Source organism: Drosophila elegans, unplaced genomic scaffold (genome assembly GCF_018152505.1).
Source record: "Drosophila elegans isolate 14027-0461.03 unplaced genomic scaffold, ASM1815250v1 contig_476, whole genome shotgun sequence".
Taxonomy (NCBI): Eukaryota; Metazoa; Arthropoda; class Insecta; order Diptera; family Drosophilidae; genus Drosophila; species Drosophila elegans.
Window position 1 is genome coordinate 11,298,588 of NW_024545863.1, and position 19,995 is coordinate 11,318,582.

General features: G+C 43.6%; 2 protein-coding genes across 10 annotated transcripts in view; one reads left to right on the forward strand and one right to left on the reverse strand.

Annotated features, from left to right (window-relative positions):
- The window catches only part of LOC108141029 (uncharacterized protein CG43427), a 65,813-nt gene extending 48,147 nt beyond the window's left edge, over positions 1–17,666 (forward strand). For 3 of the 9 annotated variants that reach the window (XM_041709297.1, XM_017264118.2, XM_041709296.1), the window contains exons 8-15: positions 1,360–1,502; positions 2,193–2,349; positions 3,868–5,205; positions 10,293–11,466; positions 12,549–12,922; positions 13,811–14,742; positions 15,491–15,726; positions 16,525–17,666. In XM_041709297.1, coding sequence (XP_041565231.1) covers positions 1,360–1,502; positions 2,193–2,349; positions 3,868–5,205; positions 10,293–11,466; positions 12,549–12,922; positions 13,811–14,742; positions 15,491–15,726; positions 16,525–16,712 — 4,542 coding nt within the window. In that variant the 3' untranslated portion in view covers positions 16,713–17,666. Of the gene's footprint in view, positions 1–1,359; positions 1,503–2,192; positions 2,350–3,867; positions 5,206–8,759; positions 8,818–8,877; positions 9,428–10,292; positions 11,467–12,548; positions 12,923–13,810; positions 14,743–15,490; positions 15,751–15,821; positions 15,951–15,979; positions 16,109–16,524 lie in introns of those variants that run through there. The other 6 variants (XR_005977633.1, XR_005977634.1, XM_041709298.1 and 3 more) reach the window with 6 other exon arrangements.
- Positions 17,667–18,784: 1,118 nt separating this feature from the next.
- LOC108141243 (eukaryotic translation initiation factor 3 subunit F-1) lies at positions 18,785–19,844 on the reverse strand. Its single transcript, XM_017264500.2, has one exon. The coding sequence runs from the start codon at positions 19,744–19,746 to the stop codon at positions 18,904–18,906; it is 843 nt and encodes a 280-aa protein (XP_017119989.1). The 5' UTR covers positions 19,747–19,844; the 3' UTR covers positions 18,785–18,903.
- Between the last annotated feature and the right edge of the window lie 151 nt (positions 19,845–19,995).

The following is a 19,995-nucleotide window of genomic DNA, read 5'->3' on the forward strand; positions in this document are numbered from 1 at the left end:
AATTATTGGTGTTATATTATTTAGCATTGAAGTAATACTCATACTTTAAAACGTTCTGTTTTTAGTTTTTATTGGGTATAGGTAAGTTTAGTTTTTAATGAAGTCGACCTATTTTTATAGGAGTTCTTTAGTAATGAAAATGATTTGCTCTGAGAGAGTATTTAAGCATCGGCTCCAGGAGCTGGCCTTTCTTTCCCCTTTTGTTAACTGGCTGCTCGGAACTTATCGCCACGGATAAACTAAAGCGAAACCACTTGGGCATGGCGCATGGCACATAGCTCGTTATGGCCGCTCCAGTTTCCAATGCACGTCGCCCGTTAGCGGACAAAAAGATATTGCATTGCATAATCACTATTACATTTTGTTGATAGTTTTTTCTTCGCCGCCTCGTTTTTTATTCGCTTCTATTTTCTTTGCACAATCTTGTGTGTTACATGCAAATTTGGTTTGCCATAGCCCCGGCCAAGTGCTGCGTTTGACGTGACTGTACCCACCTAATTACCTAATCAGCCATTTCGATGCAGTCGCTGCATTTGAAATGCCTTCGCTCGATTGATCAATGTTCCATGGGCATCATTTTTATCGAAATTTCATAGGTTCCCAGACATAACTTTTGCTTTACGACTGTGTGCCAAAAAAAAACAAAAAGTTACAAAAAATCCATTAAAATGCGTACAGCGTTTTGGAACTGGGCGACCGACTTCGATGGGAAAGGAAGTCCAAATGCCGCTTTAATGGCCTTCCAGTGTAAATTGCTTTCTTTTTGTTTTATCAACTAATGCGAAAACTTTTTTGTCTTTGATTGAAGCCGAGTTTTGTATTCAGATTGGCAGATCAATGATGCCAACCGGAAGCATTTTAGCCGTTAGTCAAACTAGGAAACAAAAGAACTTCGATATGATTAATAACATATGCTGATAGTCGTTATCGACATTAAAGAATTATTCTCTAGATAAAGATATCAGGTTATTTAGCCAGAGAGCAGAATCTGTCGTTCCAATCTGAAAACTGGCACATCTCTCTGATACTGATTCATACAAATGGGATCGAAAATTCTGTATATACTGCGCTGCCAGTTATCGTGAAACTGAGCGAAGTTCACGCGCTTCGGAAACATTTCACCTTTGTCACGTAGTTCCGCAGCCGCGTCAAAACTTTTTAATTGCCATCAAAAGAAACTTTTGCTCGTCCACTTCCACAGTGCGAATAATACAATGACAATTTACACTTACACGTCTGCCCATTTTATTTTCTATACTAACTTTCGCTACCTTTCTGCCCCAAAACAAAACACGGCCAACAATGCGATCCGGTGACAAACAACAAACAACAAATAATAAACGGCAAACACAAAAACAGAACCTTGACAATTGGAAATCATCAAGGCGAAAACGTGTCGAGCACATCATCGATCGTGCGGTGGAGACGAAGAAACTCGAGCTGGAGGAACATGATCGCATGCGGCGGAAATCGAAGACATTCACCGAAATGATGGAGGAGAGGCAAGTACAAGTCCCAGTTCCGATCGAGTGTCTAAAGTGTTCAAAGTATCTGACAAAAGTTGTGTCCTTTAAAATAGCAATCTATTTATAAGACACGGTCTTGCTAAAGATTTTTGAAATTCATTAAAAACCGTCTGTGCTTTTTCAATAATGTTAATGTAACATACATTTGATTTAATAAATAAATTGTTGTTCGACTGTGTAATTTTTAAACAATATACTATGACTCATTAAAACTTTTACTATTGAGTTTTTGATTTTTATATAAAGTTTTTTATAACATATTTGTTTTCCAACATTTATTTATTAAAATTTTATAACTAAAACTATTTGAAGCACTTAACGAGATACTAGTTTTTATGTTTTGAAGTTTAGTTAAAATCTGTGATTTTTGAAATTCATTCCAAATTTTCAGAGTTTCTTTAACAATGTTAACATTCGTTTGATTTAAGGAATACAGTGTTGTTAGACTGTGTAAGTTTTAAACAATGAACTAGGACTCATTTACACCATCAATTACTAATGAGTTTTTAATTGTTATTTATTTTTGTAAATCATTTTATTCCAAACATTTTAATTATATATTTAAAACAGTTAACAGTTAATTTTTATGGGCACATTTAAACCAACCCATTTTAAATATCAACATCTGTAACACTACTTAATTTATATTACGATATGTCCTTACAGGGCTGAAAGGGGCGGACCTCGGGGGCGTGTCAAGCTGGCTTCCCTGGCCGTTTACAACGAGGATGAGACGAACGATCTGAGTGATCTGGGGATCGGAACCAGCAGTGCCAGTGGCAAGAGCAGCATGTCCGAAGATTATGACAATAATAGTGTTATGGTGAGTACAGCCCAAACTGCCCAAGAATAGGGGTCAATGTAACACATGATCACAGAGGCAATGACATAATTACCACATTTTCTAGTACCACTCCATTTGTTATAGTTTCTCCGCCTTAATATTTGTATTGCCATCATTAAGTGTCAATTATGGAGTGTGCGTTTAAAAACAATTACTACAAATTAACAATTATATTTAATTTATATTTATTTCGCCGCGGAGCTGGGGCTGATGCTTTCAATTGGCCATTGAAAGCCTCGTTGGAAAGTGTTGCCAGCAAAGCGATGCGACACGGGCTAATAAACCCAAATGTTTATTAATCAAATGCGCGCACGAGCATCGCCACAATAAAATCATAATCATAAATAATGAACAATGAACAATGAGCCACAAACAGTCGGTGAAGCACAGACAACAGAAACGGAGATTCCTATTGAGATTGAAATTGAGCGAGAGATTGAACTGCGGATTGAGCAATTAGACGTGCTTGTCGCCAGGCCCTAAAACGTTCAGCTGTAAATTATAGAAAATTTGTGTTTTAGTTCATGACATCTGGGACCTTAGGAAATTGGGTGGATTAGATTGGGAAAAAGTAAAGTAAAAGTTAAAAGCTAAAATTAATGAGAACATTTAAATGAAAGTTGATCAAAATACATATGTGAAACTTGAAGAAACCAACCGCTAAGAAGGTTATATGGGAAAGGGAAAGGGACCAAAGAAATCGATTGAAAGAAATACAAGCGATAAGGATTTGACAACAGAGTTAAAAAGTATTTTTATAAACCAACATAGAATTTTGTAATGTTTGCTTACAACAAGATACTTCGAACTTTCGTAAAATCATAAATAGTTAATGTGTTAAAAATAGAAGAACCAAATTAAACCCTTGCAGAGATTTGTATTTTTTTGGTAAGAATTATAGAAGACAGTGAACACAGTCAGAATTATAGAAATTATAGAAAAAAAAAAAATACCGGTTTTAGTTAAGACCAAAAACTAGATACTAGACGAAAGAAAAAAAAAAGAGATTAATTTATATTTTTAATGATAATTTTGTTGAAAATTCCGTGAGGTTTTTATTTTTTAAAATTTTTGTCCGTTCAAAACCTTGTAATTAATAGTTCTTGTGCAAAATTTTATTAAGATCGCTTGAGTAGATCGCAAGAAATAATGACAGCCGACTTTAAAAATACAGTTTCGAAAAAAAAACCATTTTAAAGTTTGAAGTGACATAAAAGGTGAGGAGCGAGCGCACAACTTTTCAAAGCTGTATATCCAAAACTATTAATTGGATCAACTTGAAAATTTAGGACAACATTCTAGGGATATTATAAAATGAATTAAGAATACAAAAAAATGTTCAATATTTTGACACGTAAAAATAACACTTTAAAGCTGTTAAGTGTTCTCTTGGTTACAAATGCAAAAAAAAAAAAAACTACGTTACCATTGGACCTTATTCATTTTAGTACCCATTGACTAGTTTCTGATCGTATTCCATTTTGATTCCGTTCACAGAGCGACCATGCCAGGGAGCTGGACAAGGCGATTGGCGCAGCTGGCTCTGGAGCTGGCGGAGTAGTCCCCCGAAACGTGGACGAGCAGCAGAATCACATCAACCGCAACGGCAGCAATGGAAACCACGGGAACGGAGTGACCACTGCCCAGACGGGCCTCTCGAATCCCTCCAAGGCAACCGGAAGGGAGTACGTTTCCTCGCCAGGCTACGACACGTCGTCCAGTACGGCACCCGCCAGCTCACCGGATCCGTGTGAATACACCTACGAGGGAGCCATCCAGGACTACAAGCAGCGGGTGCAGCGGGCCAGCAGCAATGGCAATGGAAATGCCAATGGCAAGGATATCGGAGAACCCATTGCCTATCCCACAAGGCGGGGATCCAAGATCGAGGATCGCTTGAGCGGTTTCGAGGTGACCTCGCCCAGCGACACCCAAGAGGGTGTGGAGAAGCAGAAGGTGGACGTGCCCAAGGTGGACATCTCGAAGCGCAAGGAGATCTTTGAGCAGGCCAAGACTGAAGTGTCCAATGGTGCTGCTCCCGTCGCGCCCAAACTAGTGCTTCGTGATCGCTTAACCAACGGCAATGCAACTCCCATCGCCCCCAAGTCGGATGTGAGACGTCTCTCTGGCGACATCTCCAGTATTCGGGACCGCATGCAGAGCTTGGAGCAGCAGCGCAAGGCCTTCAACTCCAGCAAGAGTGTGGATGTGCCGGTGCCGCCGCTCAAGCAGCGCCTGAACAGCCTGCAGCAGTCCGTTACCAAAGAGGAGCAGAAGAAGCCACCGCTGGTGGCCCTCATCGATGCCCGGCAACTGGAGATCATGAGGGGCGAGGAGGAACGCATGCGCCAGCAACAGCAGCAGCAGAAGGAGCACCAGAGGGAGCAGCAGAAGGAGCAGCAGAAGGAGCAGCAGAAGGAGCAGCAGCATCAGCAGAAGGAGAAGCCTGTCCCACAAAAACAAACCACTGTGCCCGCTCCTGCGCCAGCAGCACCACCAGCCCTTGTTATAGAGGCACCACCGGTGCCAGCCACAAACGACGACAGCGGCATTCAGGAGGACACCACCGACGAACTGCAGCAGCAGCAGCAGCAACTCAACGCGGCCATCGCCGCCTTGGCCCTCGAGGAGCGCCAGTTGGAGGAGGCGGCCAATGCGGTCAACCAGATCGAGGCAGAGTTCGATGAACTGACCGATCTGAATCCCTCGCCATTACCATCGTCGCCGGCCCACCCCTCGGTCCTGCCAGCCAACCAACCACTGGCAGCTGCTCCAGTTGCAGCTCAAGCGGCCAATCAGGCGGCTGCTCCTCCATTGCGGGACATGGAATTTAGTGTAAGTTCTACTAACAATTTATTCGAATCCGCTAAGATAAGTCCTTGTGATGTTGATGTAGTAGCTGCTTCAGCGGTGTCGGTGTCCAAATCTGGTCCCACTCCCAATCCCAATCCCACTCCCAGTTCCACATCCATCGCCCCCAATTGTAACTTGCGTAGAAAGCCCTCCAACGAAATGGTCCATCATCGCAATTTGCTTAAAATGTTCAAGGAAACCTTTCAAAACGACGACGACCTGAAAGAGGTCGGTGAGCCGGTCACATCTCCGGGTCAGTTTAGCCAGATCTTTGACTTTACCCATCAGGCCAGCAATCCCCCAATACCAATACCAGTACCAGTACCGATATCAGCACCCTCGAGTCCAATTCCCACCCAAATACCACGTCCCCTGGGCAAGCCGCCCATGTCGCCCAAGGCGGTGAGGTTGGCCTCCAGTCCCAGAGCTCAGATAAATCCCGTGAGTTCGCCCACGAACTCTGGGGCTTCGCCTCCGCAATTCAGTATCAACGGGCGTGTAGAAATATTCAATTCACGGCAACTGGAGAAGCCACCAACGCCGCCTGCGCCGCCCAGGAGAATGGCTAGGATTGAGCAGCCAGTCCAGGAAGCAGTGGTTCCCCAGCCAGAAGTGGTAATGTGTGCGCCCCCCGTGACCATCGTGCACCCCGATGAGTTGCCCAAACCGAATACCGTGAAGGCTTTGTCCAATTGCTTTAGCCAGGGCGATTCCACTCAGGTTACCTCACCCATCATGTCGCCCAAACCTTTGCCCAGGAGTCGCATTCCCCAGATCACTCCGCCAGCCTCTCCGAAGCCACTGAAAAGAGCTCCAACGGACGAGGTGGATCGCAGCTCCGGGGACTATGCCCCAGTGGTGGGTCAAACCAAGGCGGTCGTGCACACGCCCCCTAGCAAAATAAACCCTCAGGCAAACAGATCGCTTGATCCTCTGGCACCCAACGATTCGTTGTACCTGCACACATCTTCGCCCAGCGAGATGCCCTCCCTGAAGGCCTGCGCCCCCAACGCATCCAGTCTGTTCAAATTGGCCTCGTCGCGACCCACCTCGCCCTCGGTGGAGGTGGCCCTGTGCCAGCAATTCTTAGACAGAGAAGCGCCCAGAGACATCCAGCTGGCCGAAGAGGATCGTAGGATGCTGGAGCAGTTTGCTGTGAAGGAAACGCCCTGTGATAGGATCGATGTGACGAAATCACCACTGCCCAGCAGCACTGGTTACCAGAACGTGACCGAAGCACTGGTGACCAAGTGTGATGGCGGCAAGAAGGAGTCCCAGGCTGCGAGGGAACTGGAAGAGGTGCCCAGCCAGGAAGACATTGCCCTGTGTGCGGGACTACTCGACTGCCTGGCTCCGGCTCAGGAGCCTCTCTGTGACAGCATCGATGTGAAGAGGTGCCCAGTGCCGGCCACTGGCTTCCAGGACATCAGCGAGGAGGAGCTAAGGCGGTGTGATAGATCGAGTAAGAGTTCTGTGATCCCGAACAGACCCTGCTCACCGATCGGCAGTGCCAGGGCAGCTCATACGAAGGCCTTGATGGACACTTGCGAACAGATCATTGCGGAGGAGCGACTAGCCAGCAGTCAGATGATGAAAACTTCGCTGCCGGAGTCGGTGGAGACCAAGCCGTCGACACCTCTGCTGGGTCGCAGATCGAAGATTCCCATACCCAAGCCTTGTTGTATATCGGCCTCTGGCACTGATTCCATCAGCAGAGCGGGCTATGCCCCGACCGTAACCCCATCTCCCTCGGAGAGTGTAGAGCAGCCGTTGATAGCCCGCACCCACCTGGTGGAAACGGAGATCAAGGTCAGCGAGATCTCGCCACCCAGCTCGCCCAAAGCCCAGGAGCGGAGTCAGCCACCCGCACCACCGGCGAAGGAAAAGAAGAAAAACATATTTGATTTCCTGCGCAGGAATTTCGGGCATCAGGAAGAGCCACTGCAGCACCATCCCACGCTCAATGAGACACTCGAGAAGAAGGTGGTGCTCACCAGTACCAAGAGTGGGGTGGATGTGGTCAATGCAGATGAGTTCGTCCGCGTGGACAACTCCAAGTTCTATGTGGCCAGCGAGGAGGAGGATGAGCCGGCGCCACCGCCTCTGCCAAAGACGCCAGCTCCTGTTAACATTGAGATTCGAAAAAAGATCATTACCGAAGAGATCTTAGAGGAGAACACCACGGAGCAGGCGCTGACCCAGGAGATAAGCGATTTGCTGGACGATGAGATCATGAAACTGGAAGCAGCCGGTGCCTCGACATTGAAGAAATAATATCGGAGCAGAAGGCTCCTCCTCAATATCTGCAAGATCAGAGAGATCAGACTTCCTACACTCCGGAGTGGTACGTGATCTCTGCGCCGTTTCGTTAGCTAATCCCAATAGTGACCTATAATGGCTCTCTCAAACCGACAAATATCGAAATGATACATTTGGAAAATATCCAATTGAACACAAAACGCAGCTGAACTTGAACATTTTACAATCAAAAACAACGAATGATTATTTTAATCGAATTTATTTTTACACAAAATATTTATTTTACCATGGTTTTTGTTGATTTCTATCGAATTATATTCAATTTTTATTTTCATTTTGTTATGGGCTCAAGCTACGTAAGCTACAGTTTTCTTTATTTAACAATATACTATACTAAACCCAAAAATTATGTATGAAAACAAAATTTGATTTTATATAAGGAATTGTCAAACATATGTATGTTCTATGGTTATATAATTTATACACAAACATACACACAAAAACTAAACAAGAACAAATTCTTTTTCGCGCTAATACACAAAAAAAAAAGATATAACCTCAAAACCATACCAAATAATAAGAAAAAGAGGACCAATATTATAAATACAAATGAGATAATAATTGTTGTGCTATTTTATGAATAAACCTAATCTAAAATCGAAATCAACCTGAAGAACTTCAATATTTTAAAGAAATACACAAAATCATGTTTCGACGCGACGCTTGTAAATCTACGCCCATCTATGACGCTGATAACTGAACTGCTTGCACTGCTTGACGCGAAAAGTACTGTAAAATAAGTGTAATGTCATGTAGATGCGAAAAAGGGGAACATCAAATGTATATTTTACATAAAATCCACATGTTTTCATGTGTAAATTGTATCAGGCTTGAAAGTATTGTTATTGTCATTGTTATATCCGTGACAACTGAACCGCTAGGGATAATTAATTATTCAGCAAAACGAAAAAACAATAACATTGTTTTTTGGGTGAAAAAATGATTTCCAATTCTAAATAGCAAAACCATCAGAACTGGATGTGGATTAACGTTGGATACTGATTCCCTCTATGTCTGAATAATCCCCATATATACGATTTCCCCCCCTGGAATCCCAAACCCAATGCCTGCGGTTGAGGCTACATATTTAAGGCTTTATTCTACATGCTATCTGATTCATTCACTTCAACTCATAACTCGTATGCCTATTTCTCTTACATGCCTTGCGCTCGTTTGTTGGCTAAATAATGTAAAATATGATTTATCTATTAATGCAGTTACATAGTTTACATGCTTACTGCCAGCAAAAGTTGTTGCAAGTATACAATTTCCGAGGTAAGCGGTTCTCTCTCTCTCTCTAACTCACATCCCTTGTTTTGTGCCTCCTGTGTTCCTTTTCGTTATTTTTCAGTTCATTTCTTACTTGTGTTTTCTGTTTGTTTGTTTGTTTGTCTGTTTGTTTGTCCCGCCCGTACATTGCATGTTGCGCTTTAGCCACTTAGCACCTATTTAAAAAGCCAAAAGTCACCCATCCGCCTAGTGGGGTTTCAGTTCAGATTCAGTACAGCGGGGCATACTTTGGGGGGCCTCCTAGCTGAATCCAGCCCCGCCCCCCATCCGTAGTGCTGCCACCGCAGTTTTGCCGCCCCATATATTGCCTCCGCTTTTCGCATTTTATCTAAACAAATCGTTTGGGTCGATTCAGTGCTGCAGCGCCTACGTTTAGTGTACTTTAAGCCCTCGACGGTATTGGTTCGGTCGGGGCAATTTTATATATATATATATAGTCGGATCCATATGTCTGCCGCGGGCTATCTTTACAGCACCCCAATAATATAAAATAGTCGTACGAATTAGCCCTGGTATCTAGAGTATGCCCCACAGATACCAAGTAAATCGATTGCAGCGCTCCAGTTCGTTAGATTGTTTCGATCGTAAACCATTGGTAAGCGGCTGGTCTTCATACTTACTACTTACTATTTGCCAATATTTGCTCAAGTGCTTCCCCCAATACTTATAATCGTTTCTTGGAATCGCGTGAGAATTTATAAGAATCGGAAAGAGGTGATAAGGTTTCAAGCATGTATATTTGTTAAGGGGAAAACCCCTTTCTTGTGAAAGAAAGTCCAAAATTAGCAAAGTCAAATCAGTACCTTTTTGGTTATCTGAACGACGCAGACGTTTCAAGTCTTAAGAAGTTATAGCGAATCGATATTATATTTAGTTTATACGGGGTATAATAACACAGTTTTGTTTAACTATAGTTTTTATTGTGCATTCCCAATGTGGCTGTGAAAATGTATACATATATGGTTTGTAAAATAAAATATTAATTTAATAGCCAATATGAGCTAGACCGAACGTTTATTATCCGTGAGGTAGGGATTAGCCTAACTTATCTAACTTTTTTTTGCTAGTTCCTCTTTTCCAAACCCAATCATTCTAGATAGCCGTAGTTGGCTATCTGCCCTTGCAAGTGAATTGGGTGAACAGTATATGTACTGTTCTGTGTAATTCTGTGAAATTCACCCTCGCAATTCCCCTTCTGAATTCCGTTGATATTGCGTTTCAGTACTCGTCTGTATCCCACTTATTGTTTGATTGATTTCCGCTGTATAATTTAATTCATATTTGTTATCTTTACTTGTTTTTGTTTAATTTGCAAGCCAGACTTTGTTTGAACTAACTGAAATTCATGCGATCCATGCGCATTCTTCTCTCTTTCTCTCTCTCTGTCATGCACGCTTTTGACGCTTTCTCGCTCGCTCGCCCGCTCGCCATGCCACGCCCACCTCATCCCGCCTCCACAGATCAACGAAGCTCTTGAATTGGCACTGCAAGCAATCGATCGCGAGGCGACCACCAAGCCAATGGACAAGAAGGCACAACAACCGCCGAAGCAGGAGGAGATTGAACAGCAGGAGGAGTTGGCTGCTCAGCCAAAGGAGGAGGAGGAGGAGCCAACTCAGCAGGAGGAGGAGGAGCAGGAGGAGGAGGAGGAGGAGAAGGAATTACACACCGGGGGTGGGGAAATGCCAAATAAAACCGATGAGCAGAAGCAGGGGGAACGAGAGCCCATCTACGAGAATGTCAGCTCGACTATATCTATGCATGAAGTAGATAATGAACAGATAGCAACGATGACGATAACCACACAGACGCAGGCGACGCGGAGGAGTCACCGGAGAAGCATTCCAAATAAGCAAACCAGCAACAATAACAATAACGAGAATAATCAAAGCCCTAGCCCTAATCAAACCAACATCAGCAGCAGCAGCAATCAAACAGAGAACAGCACACCAGCAGCAACAGCAACAACAGCAGCAACAACAGCAACAGCAGCAGCAACAGCAGCAACAACATCAGCAACCTTTGTGCCACCAGCAGCAACTGGGGATGCGGAGCCGTACTACCAGGTGCCCAAGGCCATGGAGCCCTACTATGATGCGCCCAAGCATTTGCGACCTGTGCCCGTGTACGAGAACATCGAGATCTTCTACTCGGGATTAGAGATCAGTCAGGGATCGGCCGGAGTGCCGCCGGGCTTGATGGAGCCACCCAAGGAGAAGCCACCGCCACCGCCCACCGAAAGTCCGCCGCCGATTCCGTTGGACGAGGGCCACGACGACGAACTGGACGGACTGGGCAGCAGTCTGGGTCACAACACCGACACGTGGTCATCGGACAACACCTACGAGACCATCTCGAACGGCACGCGCCGCCACCTGCAGGCACCACTGGAGCCCGCCCAGCCCTCGCCGCCCATCAAGCGCATGAACTCGACGAAGCGCATCAAGAAGGAGCTGCGCAACAAGCGCTCCAGCTTCCTGGGCATCGAGACCGACGGCGATCTCGACGACATGGATACCTATCTGGAGCTCACAGTGGCCCCGCCGCCGGACATGGCCCAGCTGCTGCAGGAGGAGCGGCGTCTCGAGAAGCAGCTGTACATCAAGGCGGGACTCTGCGACAGCTCCGACACAGGTGAGTCAGTGCATGCAGTGCATGTGTCCATAGGTGGATGGGTGCTTAGGTGGGTGGTCGATGGTCGGTGGAAAACCGATAACAAAAGCCAACAGGGCATGAAAACGAAAGACAACAGCAGTGGGTGGGGTGGAGGGTGACGGTGACTGCCGACTGGGGCAGAGGCTACAAGGTGGCCCCCATCTGCCCCGCGAGGTTAAGTATAAATAATCCGTTTAGTGTGCGTGGCCCATGGAGAGCTGTCACCCAACTCTGGCTGAGATGCTTACCCATTCGGGTGTTGAACTGTTGCTACCTAATTTACATTTGTCAGACATATATTATATGTATCAGATGTATCAAGATGTAATTAGTAATATAATACGTAATTACGTAATTGCAAATTAAATTTTTACCAGCAGATTTACTGTATTAACTTACAGTTCTTTCTTTATTATTAAATAAATAAAAATAAAAAAGCCAAATAAAACATAATTGGATTGAGCCATTACTTATACCTGTGATATAATTTCTGCATATCACTTTATATTGCAAGTATCGGACGTTTAAACAGTATTAATTAGAATTTTAGTAACCAAGCACTTTTCTTACAGAATTGAGAGTATATTAGAGTCCTGTATGAGCAAAGTATATTATTTAAAATAGAGTGACAGTGTTTAAGTACTAGCATATATGTATGTAAGTATTTTTTCTTTAACTTTGTACAGAGTACAGAGTGACAATGAGTGGAAGTCATTAGAGTTTGCAAGTCAAGTAAGAGCGATTTCTACCTGTTAAAGGAAATATTAAATAGTCATCAATAACTTTTAAAGACCTAATGTTTAGTCATATTTGAAATAAATGGCTTTTAAAAACTTGCGGTCCCTCAAGAAAATTGTTTGTGGATAGAACCAACATTATTTTTTTTATACCCCACACTTGCAGCAGACACAATCTGGTGGCCATACGCATTGGTCTAGCCATTTTGTATACTACTTAAAAATAGTTTCTTTTTTTCTATAAATTTAAAAAGAGGTGTTCAAAAAGTGAAGTCTATTAGTGATACCAATGTAACCCCTGCATTTCACTCACTCCTTCTCCAGGGGAAAGTCGCGACTCTGGTGTTTCGGAGAACCACTCTCGCCAGAGCAGTGAACACTATACGAACTCCTCTGAGGAGAACGACACCCAGTCGGAGGCCACGCCCCCGCCGCTGCCACCGCCCCCGTCGAGCGGCCAGCTGGGCGAAGTCATCTACCAGAACGAGAGCCTGCTGGCTGCCCAGACCCCGCTCCTGCAGACGGTCAAGGGCAACTCGGCCGAGTCCTGGACAGAATCGGCGACGGCGGCGGCGGCGGCCACCCAATCGCTGAGCGAAGCCACTGCGACGGCCAATGCCAAGATGCAATCCATCGAGGACAAGATCCGGGAGCAGGGCGAGGTCTTGCGGGTGGAGCGGGAGCTGCTGCACTTTTCGGTGAGTACAATAGGTGCAATCAGGTTTAAGAACGCAATCAAACCTCGATTTCGGTTACTATTACAATTACAACCAATATAACTATTTCGATTACGGTTTCGGTTTGTTTAAAAATGTGTCTTATTCGCTCTAATCATTAATTTATTGCAATAAAAGATAGTTATAATGTTGGAAATATTATTTTTATCTAAACAGGTACAATACCGGTACCCGCAATTTGTTTTGATTGCGGTACCGTAACCGAAACATGTTGCGGTTACTGGTATTGTACCGGTTCAAATAATAGTTAATGATAGGAGCAAATAAATTATTAGAGCGAATACAATTTTTGCCCTTAGAATATGGAAAGTTTCTAGAAACTTTGAATTGGATTGACTTGTACTTATTAACTTATAAATAAAATTAATATTATTCAAACTAGGTACATTTACTTACATTTTTGAATTTGTCGAACGTGTAAAAATGTCGGTAGCATTTTTGTAAGAATGAACTTAATATATTTTCGTTTTCCTGCTTTTCTTTTTAATGATATGTACTGTGAAAAAAATCCTCTAAAAGAAAAGCATTTGCAGGATCTGATATGTTACAAAATTTTTACATAACCGGTATTAATTGCTATATATTTCGGTTAAGGTTCCGGTTGGGCAAAAACATATTATATCGGTTCCGGTTTCGGTTTTGATTCGGTTGCACCGCTTAAGGATAATGGTTAGGAAACCGCTTGGATACCCTGCAACTTGCAATATCCTCTTTTTCAAACTAATTTCTTTATAAATGACTATGTCATTGCCCAAACACACATACTTTCGATAAACCCCGCCATTTTGTCACACTTATTTGGAAAACTAAAATACTACTTAGAAATAAAATAGCTGTTTATTTCCGCAGCAGGAGGAACTGAAGCGCCAGCGCGAGAACCTGCTGCTCCGTGAGAATCTGGCGCGACGGGAGCTGCAGCACGGCGCTAAGATGCTGATGTCGAACAACAGGCGCTCGCTGCAGGATCTGCACCACGGCCTGGGCATCGGCAACGGAATGCTGAGTGCCTTCCAGCCGCCACAACACCACCAGCCACCGATGCCGCCGCCGCATCCGCAGCAGATCTACGCCAATGTGCCGCAGCAGCAGCAACAGCAGCAGCAGCAGCAGGCGGCGCTGTACGCATATCACCAGATGGACACGGATTACCGCAAGTCCATGTCGGACCTGAACGAGTTCTCCAACCGCCTGATGCTGCCGCCGACGCCGCCCACAAAGCCATTGCGTGCGATGCAGCTGGCCGCCAATGGGCATGGCCTGGAGCCGGACTACGCGGTCAGCACGCGACAGCGCCAGCCGTCGATTCCGTACGGCGGCTCTCTGGTGAAGATCGCCGGCGCCCCAATGCCGCCGCGGCTCTCCGGTCCGGCCTATCCCGTCCAGGCGTCGGCTGCCGCCGCCTATCACCACCAGTCGGCCCAGAACCTGAGCAACATGTCCCGCAACACTCTGCTCGCCCTGAGCGCCACTCCCAAGCCCAAGTACACGGACGGCTGGGTGCAGGTGCAGCAGCGGAAGAGCTACGAGAGCCATCAGGCCAACGACCCGGCCTGGCTGTCCGCCCAGCAGCAGAAGCGCAAATCCATGCCGGACTACGGCGAGGCCCTCTACAACAACAACAACAACCACTGGCTGCTGCAGGAGGCGGAGCAGCGACGCATCGAGCAGCTCAACCGGCGCTCCATGCCGGCCAGCAAGTCGATGGGCAAGCCGCTGCCCGACTCCATCATCCAGACGCTGACGGAACGGGTCCAGAGCAAGGGCATCGGCGAACGAAAGCGGTAAGTAATCAGGGTGGACTGGTACCTCAAATCGAACTCAAATCGAACTTAAATGAACTACAAATAAGGCTTTTTTAAACTCTGATAAATAGTGATAGATCACGTATAGAAATTAGGTTTGTTATGAGTTTCAATCTTTGCAGTGTAGAGAAGAATCGCTGCATTATCCCTTCCTGAAGATGGATTGGAAAGAAAAGAAGAAAGTCTTTTTTAATTGCAAAGGAAATGCATTATCAAAACACAGACCTTGAGCCGATCAAAAATAATCACCATACCCTAAAAAGGTCACTAAAAATGTTCAAATAAATATCTTAACTTAAGTTTCAATTAGATTTCATGTTCAAACTAAAGTTAAGCTACATTTTTCTTTTGAATTATGTACTCACTAGGAATTTTCAAATAAATTTCTTAATTTAAGTTTCAATTAGATTTCATTTCAAATTAAAGTTAAGCTACATTTCTCTTTTTAGGAAAATGTATTTTCTTTAGGCACAAAACCTTAGTAACTGACAACAACATAAGAGATTAAGATCTGTTTGTGTGTCGATTGTTCGCGAGACTGACGTGATCTTGATAAAACGAAAATGGCTGAAAACTGTGATTTAACGTCGACTTTAGCCCAAACAGATTACTTTAAAAAAACCTTAGCATTGAGAAATCGTCATGGAATGAGTTTTTGAGAATAAATGTACCGTCAATTTTAAAAGTCTCGTTTAACAAAACTATTCTTTCTTCTATTTTCAAATAGCTTTGATGGCAACGGCAACTACAGCCAGGTCAACGGCAACACCAATCTCTACCAGCAGCCACAGCAGCAGACGCAGCAGCAGCAACAGCAGCAGAAGACCAGCATCACCAACGGCAGCAACATCAACGGCAACACCCACATCAACACCAACATTAATGGCAACAGCAACAGCAGTCAGGAGAAGGTGCTCAGCGTCAGTGGCAAGAAGAAGTGCTCCAATTGCGGCGACGAACTAGGTAAACTTTGCTACTACGTTGGTTGTGAGTGTTGCGGTTATTCTCTTACTCCCACACCCTCTGACTCATGGTTCATTTTTGGTTGCATCTTCTAGGCTTGTTGTCACAGCGAGCATCACAAGAATAGCACACACTCGGACTCACTAGTCTCATGGTTGGGTTCTGTAGGCCATCGAATGCTTTCCCTTCCCCATTAACTATGAACTTGTCATCAATATTTTTTTCTTACTCTACACTTTCATGTCTGTGACAGATCTGGGCTGCACCCACGACAACTGTCGACAAGTGCACAAAGCGCTCAAATATATTGTTTGGGTGTGAATTTTCAAAAGACTTGATTAACATGGCCAAAGTTTAACTAAGCGAAATTTTTATATTTAAGGTATATTATGGATACGGGGATAATGTTTATATTATTATCATGATATCTTGGAAGCGAAATTTTACATTTAAAACATTGGCGAACAATGCAGTTTAAGTATTATTAAGTTTGATTCCTGTAAATTTTTTCGAAAATTAATTTGACAATCACGCAGTATTTAAAGTTTCTATTCATTCGTTCGACAACAGACAAAAAAATTGTTTTTAAGAGAAAACAAATTTAAACGTTTTTAGTTTTAAAGAGTATAATATCTTTTGCTAAACTTAATTCGGTCGCTACTTAAATAGGCCGCTGGGTAGAAGTAAAAAACGAAAACAGGTCGAAGGATGATTTAATTCCTAGATTTTCTTAATAACTATGCAACTAAAAGACAGCATTTCGTTTACTAACGTACAACTTTTCACCTTTTGGGACAGGTCGCGGCGCTGCCATGATCATCGAGTCGCTGCTGCTGTTCTACCACATCAACTGCTTCAAGTGCTGCGTCTGTCACGTCCAGTTGGGAGATGGCCTCAATGGCACCGATGTCCGGGTGCGGAACCACAAGCTGCACTGCCAGAACTGCTACTCCAGCGACGACGGCATCAAGTTCAGCTGCGTATAACTGAGCCGTTGACTGGTTGACTGGGAAACGGAAGTCAATTCGAAGATGGAACTGGGGGGGTTGTTGTTGTTCTTGTTGCTTTTGCAACATTGATTGTTGTTGTTGTACTAGTAATACATAGATACTAACTACTGACATAGCTCGTATGTTTACATATGCATATACACTACATTTATCCATGTTGAGAACAAAGTCAAATGCAAAACGTTTCAGATTAGTGTTAATCGCTTCTATATAAGTACGAAATTTTTTGAATGTCTGCATTGCTTTTTGACTCAGATTTTAACTTTTTATAAACGATATTCTACGTGTTTGAAAATCCGACGTTATATATACACACATATATGTTTGAAAAGCCAAGCTCTCTAAAGTTTTACGCCACGTTTAAGGAAATTTTCAAAATACGGTTAAAATGTGTATTGAATAATATTAAACAAATAGAAAGAAAAAAGTTCTGTGAACGTTGTTAAAATTTTGAAATTGTATATTGCCTACATATATATATCTACAGACAAATGAAAATTGTACATTAATTTAACAAACAATGCTGATGTTTTCTCTTCTAGCTTCCGAGCAATTCGGTTACTTCTAAATCTAACGTTTCTATCCTACACGCCCCAGCCCACATAAAATACCTAAAGACGTATCCAATGTACCTAAAACTATATACAAATACCCATCCACACGCAACACACTAACATAAGAACATATTAAATACTTACATACTACATGAGATGTGCATATAACGTGAAAGATTTAATTTCTAATTGTCGTTATTCTTATTTATTGTAATTAAGCATAAAAATCAAAAACATGTATATCACATACACTTCTTGAATTTTATGATTAACTTTTAAACTTTATCGGTATATGAATAATTTTTCTGTAAAAATACATCAAAGAATCCATTTGAATTTCGCTTAGTTCTATAATAAAGTACTTCAAAGAAGAAAATTCGTTGCTTGGCTTTTTTGATCCATGTATTAATAATATTGTGCCACCAATTTATATACCTTTTCACAGTGTAATTATAATTGGAAAATAATTCTTGAAGAGGTGGGAAAATTCTGACGATAGTACAATCAACTTACCAAACGTCTCAAATCAAATTGATAGGCGACAAATTTTTTACACATATGGATGACGTAACAAAATTGTGTATTGTTAAAAGATATTTGGCTTAAAAATATAAAATTGTGGACGGCGTCGACATAACTTATAACTTATAGTTAAAAAACATTAGTGATACTCACATCGGAAAGGTTTCGATCTGACTATTTCAAGTCTTTCAGAACAAATTTTAAAAACAAATGAAAATGTTTACGTCCTTCTTTACACAATTTTTATAAATTAAATTGTTCGTGAAAAAGTAAGTTTTGAAAAGCCCACTAGATCAGCGCGGAATTAGGAGAATATCTATCACCATCTAAAAGTTCTGATATTAAATATTGTCACGAATGACTAAACCATATGTGACAAAGACAACAATTGATAATACGTTCTTATATGAAAAACTGCAGCACTTTTTACCTAAAAAAAATATTATCCATACGATGTAGTGTATAGTGTGCAATGAAAGACTATAATATTCTTATAGTCTTTGGTGCAAATCCTATGCAAGGTGAAACTTGCGAGCAAAATGTGTGGTATACTTTTAGGCAGCAATTATAATAACACCCCTTGCCATAAAAAAAAGCAATCAGAAAGATCTTTTTTCAATAAGTATTATTTTCGTCAATAGCAAACATAATACAGTTTGGCGTGAACTTTTCTATTCTCTTCGTGTACGCAATCCAAAGTGAGATTTTTAAAATTCCTTTCCTATTTCTAATTTTAAGTTTAAAATCTGGAATTAAAGAGATCTTTATCAACAAAGTTTAGGTATATTATTAAGATGAACATTTGCCATGCAAGCTTATAGTAGGTTTTAAACTGAGCACTGAAATCGAATTTTGCATCCAGACTTTGTTTACTCTAAGGACAATGAGGTAACCAAGGTGTGATAAAAAATAGTTATTTAAAAGTGTGCTACATATGGGTAAGGCAACCAGACCAGTTAGTCGACACACATGTTTTGTTTTTCTGGCGATCCGAGCACTTTATTATTATTGATAGAAAACACAATCCAACACAATCTGCATTTACAATTTTGCCGTAAGTAGATATCCCCACTTCGCTACCGCACGCCCTTCTAGGCGGTTGGCAGGAAGGTAAGTTTCTCGTTGAGTTGCAGCTGGGTTTTGATGAGCTGGGAGAGCGTAATGACCAGCAGGAGGTTGCGCACGTTGGCGTTGAACATTTGGGTGAACTGCTCGTGGGTCATGTGCGGCACGGAGTGGATGAGGTCCAGCAGCTGGCGGCCAACGGCGTTGTCCGGCGTCACCTTGTGGGCGATCACATCGTCGACGTACTTGAGGATCAGGTCCAGCAGCGACTGCAGTTTCGTGGAGGCCTCCGAAATCTGGGCCAGGTCCAGCATGGGCGGCACGGTTTTGGGCCGATGAGCGGGCGACACGCCCACGGTCTTCTGGAGCAGCTTCAGGCCGAAGGTCTCCGGCTCGTAGCTGGTCAGCTCGACGGGAATGGGAGTGAACATGCAGCCGCTCTTGCCGCCGGGCACTCCGAGCTGGATGCAGACGTAGGCACGCAGGCCCATGCGGCCACCCTGCAGCGAGGTGTCCACGGTGAGGTGCACCGGGTTGTTGCACTCGCGGGCATAGTACTCGTGGATGACGGAGCTGTGGTTGGTCACATCGTTGCCGGTGGCCCACCAGCCCACCACGCTCTCGTTGGAGTTCACCTTGCGGTTGAGGTCGTACATGTCCAGGGCGTAACTCAGCTCGGCCTCCACCTGGTCGTCGTGCTCCTTGTGCGGCACACAGAAGCAATTGGTCACCTCCACCACTCCCTTGTCCACGGACCCAAGCAGCGTGCCGATGACGCGATGCGAGTCCGCGTTCCGGCGCTCGAAGGCGTCCACCACCTGGAAGAGCACCACCGGGTGCACGCGAACGGTCAAATTGAGGGCCGACATTTCTATTTCTGCTGGCGAAGATTTGCAAGGGAAATTTCCGCAAAAATTTCTACTCGGCCACGCTGCGCGATGTTTTAGGGATGCAAGAAAGGTCGTATCGATAAGAGGTGTAGAAACATCGATGTCATCGATATTTTCAATAGTCAGCCATATCGATGTTCGGCAGAGATGATCGATGCATATCCGTCACTTACGATATTTTCGTGCCACTGTTAACTTCACACTCCAGTTCTTTCTCACTTAACTCAA

What these genes read in the sequence shown, in the direction of transcription:
- LOC108141243 (XM_017264500.2), bottom strand. Translation starts at nt 19,746, where the DNA reads ATGTCGGCCCTCAATTTGACCGTTCGCGTGCACCCGGTGGTGCTCTTC.